This window comes from Sinocyclocheilus anshuiensis, unplaced genomic scaffold, assembly GCF_001515605.1.
Source record: "Sinocyclocheilus anshuiensis isolate Anshui unplaced genomic scaffold, SAMN03320099.WGS_v1.1 scaffold808, whole genome shotgun sequence".
Taxonomy (NCBI): domain Eukaryota; kingdom Metazoa; phylum Chordata; class Actinopteri; order Cypriniformes; family Cyprinidae; genus Sinocyclocheilus; species Sinocyclocheilus anshuiensis.
Window position 1 is genome coordinate 109,252 of NW_015555751.1, and position 8,465 is coordinate 117,716.

An 8,465-nucleotide genomic window follows, 5' to 3' on the forward strand; every position below is an offset into this window, starting at 1 on the left:
CTCTTTCAGCGTGCTCTGGCTTACATGCCAGCTGCTCCTCTAAAACCATGAGGAGAAACGCCATCTAGTCTCGTCACTCTTCTTGCTGGCTTCTACTTTAATTTCTTTTCTTTTCCATTGAGAGTTTCGTGTTCTGAGTTAAGTTTTGCCGCAACGCCGTGTCTCCGAGTCCGACCTCAGGTGCCCGTCTAAAACTTCAACCAGCCCACAACTCCGCAACTTCAGCCAAAGCCCAAGACTTCACTACGAACGACCACTGAACTTCCAGCCAATCAGCAACCTTGGGAAACCCCCTTTTGCAATGACGACAACAAAAGAGAAACCCTTAACACAAAGGCAACGCAAGTACAACCTCCAGATTCTAGCTGAACTGGTGCATTTAATATAAAGTTTATAGCCTCACTGAGTCCGTCGGAAAAAGGTGGATTGCCCCCTCCAGGTTGGGGGGAGTTGCTCCCTCAAGTGGAGGAGTTTAAGTATCTCGGGGTCTTGTTCACGAGTGAGAGAAAAATGGAGCGGCAGGTTGACAGACGGATTGATGCTGCGTCCGCAGTAATGCGGTCATTGTACCAGTCTGTTTTGGTGAAGAAGGAGCTGAGTCTCAAGGCGAAGCTCTCAATTTACCAGTCGATCTAAGTTCCTACACTCTAAAAAATGCTGGGTTAAATACAACCCAGTGCTGGGTAAAATAGGGACAAACCCAGCAATTGGGTTGTTTTGACCCAGTGGTTGGGTTACTACCCAGAAGGTTGGGTTAAACATTTAACCCATGAACTCTGGATCATGACCGAAAGAATGAGATTGCGGATACAAGCGGCAGAAATTAGTTTCCTCCGCAGAGTGGCTGGGCGCACCCTTAGGGTTAGGGTGAGGAGTTCAGTCACCCGGGAGGAGCTCGGAGTAAAGCCGCTGCTCCTCCGCATCGAGAGGAGCCAGTTGAGGTGGCTCGGGCACCTGTTTCGGATGCCTCCTGGACGCCTCCCTGGTGAGGTTTTCTGGGCATGTCCCACTGGGAAGAGGCCTCGGGGCAGACCCAGGACACGTTGGAGAGACTATGTCTCCCAGCTGGCCTGGGAATGCCTTGGGGTTCCCCCAGAGGAGCTGGAGGAGGTGTGCGGGGAGAGGGAAGTCTGGGGGGCTCTGCTCAGACTACTGCCCCCGCGATCTGGTCTCGGATAAGCGGAGGAAGATGAGATGAGACAGCCTCATTGAGAGACTCAATACGAGGGTTAATTAGATGATTGATGGTTGTTCAGGTCTATGCAATTGCATATATTGCTATAAACTTGGGATTTCATATTTTCACTCTTCTAAACTCATTCTTTCCTCACTTTCTCTCTTTCTGCAACTTGTGTGAATGTATGAGTGCGTATGTTTATGTGTTAGATTAGTTTATATGTCTTAGATTTATCCAATAAAGCCTTATTTATATTGAAAAGAGAAGTATCTTGTGTTTTGTGCTTACAAGTTAATGTCTTAAACTGATGAACTTGTTACAGTGCTAATAAATAGTGTTTTCACTATATTTTGGATATTAATATCCATGCAGGGTTGATGTTGTACGACTCGTTCAATGAATCGCTGGCCGACTCAGTGATCAGCCTTAAAACAGTGATTCTGTCCAAATTCCCTATAAAATCTTAAATGATTCCCTTTGAGCTAAATTTACCTGTTTCCCTTACATCCTCAATAGAAATGTTATCAAATTAATTGTAAAAAACTATTTAAAAATATTTTTAAAAACATATAAATTTATATGTAAAATTTTTTTCCAAATCTAAACATTTCATGATAGAAAAAAGTCCTAACCAACATTTGGTTCTTCCCCCATTAAAATTTTTTTCTCAAGAACTGAAATCTTACACACTGTCTCTAAGACATACACAACGGACAAACTCAATTACTCCAATGTCACGTAATGTCCTTCCTTATCATTTCTTATTGCAGTCTCCCACCCCAGTAACCTCACAATCTCCCACACCTCTGGCTGATGAAATTCTTTTCTCTGTACCGCTGCACTCTGCCACAAGCCAGACATAAATATGTCACTCCAACACGCAGCCTACACCCTGGTCATTACAGCAAGCTTGCATGAAATTACATAAAGACACAAGGAGTGTTTACATCATGAACCTGTCCTCATCGTCCCGGCTGAACTCTGTTCAACCTGGAAAACAAACCTTCCAGTAAAGACCAGTATGACCTAGACATAAAAACCACCCTGGTGCATATCTGTATGTGCATTTATGTGTGTATACTCGAAGTTTCCACAATCCCAGGATGCAGTCCAGTTGTTCTACAATCTACTATACAATCCAAACAGAGTTCTGTAATAGAACAGTCTATCTAGCATTTCCCTAAGAGAGGCAGAAATACTAAACACAGTCACACAAATATTCCATTACTTATTTTTTCAGTACTGGGGCAAAACTTGATGGTATCTGATAGTGTTAAAAGTGTTAAAAAAAGTCATATGTTTACATTTAAATACATATTTTTAAACTACCATTCAAAAGTTTGGGGTCAGTTAGATTTAATGGTTTTTAAACAATGTCTCTTTTTCACACCAAGTCTGCATTTATTTGATCAAAAATACAGCAAAAACAGTAATATGGTGAAATATCTTTCAAAATGTAATTTATTCCTGTGATGTTAATATTTTTGTTGTAACATTATAAAAGTCTTTACTGTCACTTTTGATCAATTTAATGCATCCTTGCTAAATCAATTTAATGCATCCTTGCTAAATAAACGTATTAATTTATTTTAAAAAACCTTACTGACCCAAACTTTTGAACAGTAAAAATATAAACAATATAATATAAAATTACACACATAATTTAATATAATGTGATAAATGACACATTTACTGTATATATTGAAACTATATAACTTTAATATATATTTAGGAGTGTCAATTTAATAATTATTTATAACAAAAAAAAAAAGATGAAAACATGCAATTAATTGAATCGTCTTGCCATATAATTTATTTTTTTAAATCAACTGATGAAAGGTAACGTGAAAGATAAATGTAATGTCATGATTTTGACAAACTAATGTATAAAACAAATGAAAAGTGTTCTAGTGATTATCTCTGATTCATTTCAAAATGCAAATGTTGCTATTTAAAATAAATATTTAAATTAATAAAAAAAAAATAATGAGGTAAAGTTTTGGAGCATGCTTTGTTTCATGCCATAAGAATAAATGCCATGTCATAAGAATAAATTACCTTCCAGTCAGGGAAGGAACAAGGCAATCTAAGACGAGTGAACTGGCCTAACAGCTATTATGTGCAGCCATTAGTATGCACACAGTACATGCGTACAAAAGGCAATAGTGATGAGTGCGAGACACAGTAAAGCACACTTGAAAGGACAATGTGCCCACAAGGGACAGAATCGACCCTGAAGGTGCATAACAACAGCAAGAAAGACAGATGGGGATGGGAAAAGAGAGTGGAAGCTGACGTGAAATCAGGACAAATCATGAGCATTTGGACTTGCCTGGCCCCCCTTGGGCTGGTACTTGATGTTGTCAATAGAACGGATCTTGGATTTGACGTTCTTGAGGTCAGGCAGTGGCTGGTTAATGACACGCAGCTGTTTGGGTGTAGTCGCCGGGGATTTTGGAGGCGTTCGGATGATGGCCACTTTCTTTTCCTGGGACAGCAGGCTGAGAGATTTGGGGGTGCCCGGTGTGTGGGGGGTGCCTGGGGTACGGCAGGAGTAGCTGGGAGGGGTTCCAGGGGTGATGGCCATGGACATGGGCGTGCGGGGTGTAGAGGTGCCACTGCGGGCTGAGCGGGACCGAGTAGTCTCTGCGCCTTCAGTGGAAACAGAAATTATCAATTTAAAGGCTCGAAATCAGGAAGTGCAACATCAGCAAATGAATGTGAAGATGACTTGTTCATATTTTCTCACAGAAAATATACAGTGGAGTCTAAATTCCATTAACGAAAATGCTCCTATTATGTTTATTTTTTTCTAATTTAATCTTTTTTATTTTTTCATGTTATTTATCAGCATAACAATTTGAGAAAAAACTACAGCAACACCGCATAAGATACTGAGACTTGTTTTCAGAAAGTTAAATATGTTTAATGTTTAATAACACTGATATACTGTACAATGTGTTTTTTTAAAGATATTATTTCTTTTATTCAGCAAGGTTGCATGAAATTGATCGAAATTGACAGTAAAGACATTTTACAAAAAAAAATCTACTTCAAATAAAAGCTGTTTTTTAAACTTTCATTAAAGAATCCTGAAAAAAGCCTCACCGTTTCCACAAAAATTTAAAGCAGCACTACTATCATTATTAATAATAAGAAATGTTTCCTGAGCACCAAATCAGCATATTAGAATGTCTCAAGGATGTGATATTTTAATATACATTCAAACCGAAAATACATACTTTAAACTGTAATAATATAATAATACTAAGTTTTTATTGTATTTTTGATCAAATAAATCTGGACCTGGTGAGCATAAGAGGTTTCTTTCAAAAACATTTTAAAAAGTACCCCAAGTATTATAAAAAAAATACAAATATTATATTTAATATTTGGTCTTACTACAGATTTTTTACTTGCTTTATACAGTATATATATATATATATATATATATATATATATATATTAAAATAAGTAAAAAACGGAGTCTTAATATCTTATGCAATGTTGCTTCTCAAGCAAGTGTATCTTGCTTTAAAGATTTTTAGATCTTTTTACTGGAAAACAAGTAAAAGAAGACCAGTCATAAGATCATTAAGAAGTCGTTTTTTTGCACTTCTTGCAGACTTTTGGTCCCCACTGTAGATGATGGTGACAATGATAGATATGAAATCATATTACTGATTTTTAATGTTTAATGGACTTAAAATGGCACAAACACATAAAGAAAAAGTAATTATACTCACATGCATAATGGGAAAGGTAAGGTGTAGACAAAAAAGTTAAAAAATAAATCCTTATGTATAACAGTGCCCATGAAAAATTATTCACCCTTTTTGGATTAGTTAGTTTAGATGTGAGTAGTGAACATTGTGTTTCCAATGCTGTAAGAAAATGTGCAATGGAGGTGAATAACTTTTTATGGCACTGTATTTTTTATGGTGACTGCATCCTTGCACAGGAGAGCAGTTATGAAAGACCGACAACAAACAGGGTGAAACATTAGGGACTGATCCTCTATACCTGTCATACTATGAGACCTGCCTGTCCTGTGCTGTGCTTTGACTTCGGTACGGAAAGCTACAGGAGCAGGGTGAAGAGAAGGGGTGAGTATATAGTGAGATTGAACGTGTCCTATAATAGATTCAAATGTGTCCGAAAAGCTTTTAGGAAATGCTTCAGATTCTTCAGGCACCTCACAAAAAGAGTTTAGATTAGTGCTTCTTTTATCAATTTTAGCGGCACATACTGGCTTTTTGTAAAGAATATGCAAATAAAAAACATGCAATATAGATAAAATGTCTTGTATTAATTTGATTATAGTAAGTTGTGTATAATCAAATCAGCGATGATTAAGTCCGATCAGTGTCGAATATTATTATTATTATTATAAAAAATAAACATGTATATTGCTTATCTGCTGGTTATTTTTACTTATAAGCCACTTTTAGAAGTATTATAGATGTCAGGATGTGCATTAAACAACCTGTTAAGTGTCCATTAAATTTCTATCATTCTATCTAGAGACAGAAACAATAAAAAAATACATAGCGATTTTATAGGTATAAGCAGAGCCGATCCTCCCTATACGCAAAATATGCAAGCTGCGTAGGGCCCACGAAACACCAGGGGGCCCCCTTGCTTTCAAAGATGATTTAATTTGAGTTTTGTTTTTGAATTTGGCCAGCGATTATGAAAACATAAATGATCATTTATTTTAATGTGGTGCGCTATCGCCCTTTCTACGTAAAAATCAGTCAAATCATGTAATGTAAATGTCGTACAGTCTTGCTCAAGACTATAAAAGCGAGTTGAAAGCGTACCGAGCCGGCAGAAATGACATTCAAGACGGAGTGAAACACAGACAAATTCATTCATTCGTTCATAACCACTCATACCCCACTCCTGCACCCCAAAGAAGTCTAGGATCGGCTCTGGGTATAAGAGAATGCCTCTTACATGTGGGTCTGCGTGGTGCTGTTGACCCAGAGCTGGTAATGGAAGTGGAACTCTCCTCATGATCAGCCATGTGTGGGCGGCGGGTTAGTATGGATGCTGGCCGTGGAAGGGACGACCTCTTCTCTGGGCTCCGAGAACCACCATCCTGAGGACAGAGTCATTCATCCTGTTAGAATCATGGTAAACTTAATGGGATAGTTCACCCACAAATTAAAATGTACTCTCCCTCATGTCATTATTTTTTCCGAATTAACAACATTTTATGGAAAACAAGTCTTATAGGGGTCATATGATGCGATTTCAAGTTTTCCTTTCTCTTTGGAGTGTTACAAGCTGTTCGTGAATAGATAAGATCCCTGAAGTTGCAAAGACTAAAGTCTCAAAACCAAAGAGATATACTTTATCAAAGTTAAGACTCTGCCACATCCCCCTAAAACGACTCGTTCTAACACGCCCCCACATGCGCCCAAATGTGCACGCAAAGAAAGAAGGCGTGGTTTCAGTAACTGGAGTTAGTGTTGAAGCAGCCATGTCAGGGTGACGCTGTGTGTTTCTAGGCGAAAGCAAAAGCACTTTATTTGGCCTTCCAAATAAGTAGATGCATTTAGGAATCTTTAAGATACATTTCCGACGAGTGCTTGCGGTGTTCGGCCAATCACAATGCACTGGGTCAGCTGGCCAATCAGAGCAGACTGCGCTTGTCGGAAGGAGGGACTTTGTAGAAAACGAAGCGTTTGAGAGAAGCGGGGCATAGAGGACCTACAATAATGTACAGTATTTGAAAAATAATGTGTTTTTTGAACATTAAAGCATGTCAACATATTCTGTTACACCAAATACACAAAATAATGATCTTTAAAAAAGCATCATATGACCCCTTTAATAATTCATAACACTTCAACAATTCTTCTTTTCTTTTTCTTTTTGTATTCCATAGAAGAAAGTCATACAGATTTGGAACAACATGAGGTGAGAAAATCATTAATTTTCACTTTTAGCTTAACAAATTCTAGGACGACATGTTCTTTGAAAGTTCTAGATTAGTTAGTATTGTGCAGAAGCAAATAGTTTTTCGAACCATCTCGCTCCCTGCTTACCTTTACAGCATATAAATTTAGCAATACTTGTGGGCCTGCTGAAGAAGGGCGGGGCTCATAAAGATCTGCCTCCACCAACGGGCTCCTTTTATTGGAGGAGCTGGCCGAGTTCGGCCGGGCCGGCAGCAAAGCCTCTGCCCGAATTTTTGAGGTGGGGATCTTTGTTAGTGTTGTGGGATTGGAGGTCTATGATGAGAGGAACACGGACAGATGAGTGATTCATGCGCAGTGAAAATGAAACTAAAAATGATATGAAAATCAGCATGTTTAACCATATGAAATTAGCAACATCTGGCCACACATTTGAGGATACAAAGGCATTTACCAGAATGTATAACCACTCAGGGATTAAAAATGAACAAGCACAAAAAGAAGAAAATGTGTCTAGTTTCTCTAAATGTAGTATTAGTACATGGGTCATTAAACTGCTTGAGGGGGCACAATGTATCAATTTAAGGTTAAAGGAAATAAGGCAAAAAGGTCATGCAAACTTGCAAAACAAACACAAAACAGATATAAGATGGGATGTGCAGGCAATACAAAGAGTGGAAATCAGGGAGGCATCTGAGGCGCAAACATATACAGGTGCATCTCAATAAATTAGAATGTCGTGGAAAAGTTCATTTATTTCAGTAATTCAACTCAAATTGTGAAACTCGTGTATTAAATAAATTCAATGCACACAGACTGAAGTAGTTTAAGTCTTTGGCCACGACATTCTAATTTATTGAGATGCACCTGTATGTATATATTGAACTCTTGGTACCACCAAAAATTACGCTGTAACAAATGACAAAATATAAAAGAGGACCTTTGGTATGTTTGTGTGTCGTTGTCAATGTTATTTGATCTATGTGAAATGTTTTGAAGTTGATTTAAAAATAATAATAATAATTGCCACTAAAATAAAAACCAAGCCACAATTTGTGTCTTTCGTTATTAATTATTGCTGTTATTTCTGTGTACTTGAGCCGATCTCTAATACACTGAACAAAATTATAAATGCAACACTTTTGTTTTTGCCCCCATTTGTCATGAGCTGAACTCAAAGATCTAAGACTTTTTCTATGTACACAAAAGGCCTATTTCTCTCAAATGTTGTTCACAAATCTGTCTAAATCTGTGGTAGTGAGCACTTCTCCTTTGCCGAGATAATCCATCCACCTCACAGGTGTGGCATATCAAGATGCTGATTAGACAGCATGATTATTGCACAGGTGTGCCTTAGGCTG

At 38.0% G+C, this 8,465-nt stretch overlaps 1 protein-coding gene across 8 annotated transcripts in view; it reads right to left on the reverse strand.

Moving 5' to 3' along the window:
• LOC107673740 (microtubule-associated protein 2-like) overlaps window positions 1-8,465 on the reverse strand; it is a 123,026-nt gene that overhangs the window by 14,624 nt on the left and 99,937 nt on the right. For 6 of the 8 annotated variants that reach the window (XM_016467497.1, XM_016467501.1, XM_016467500.1 and 3 more), the window contains 4 exons: window positions 7,234-7,419; window positions 6,137-6,281; window positions 5,201-5,257; window positions 3,510-3,829 (listed from right to left, as the gene is read on the reverse strand). In XM_016467497.1, the coding sequence (XP_016322983.1) occupies window positions 3,510-3,829; window positions 5,201-5,257; window positions 6,137-6,281; window positions 7,234-7,419 (708 nt within the window). The remainder of the gene's footprint in view (window positions 1-3,509; window positions 3,830-5,200; window positions 5,258-6,136; window positions 6,282-7,233; window positions 7,420-8,465) is intronic. The other 2 variants (XM_016467498.1, XM_016467496.1) reach the window with 2 other exon arrangements.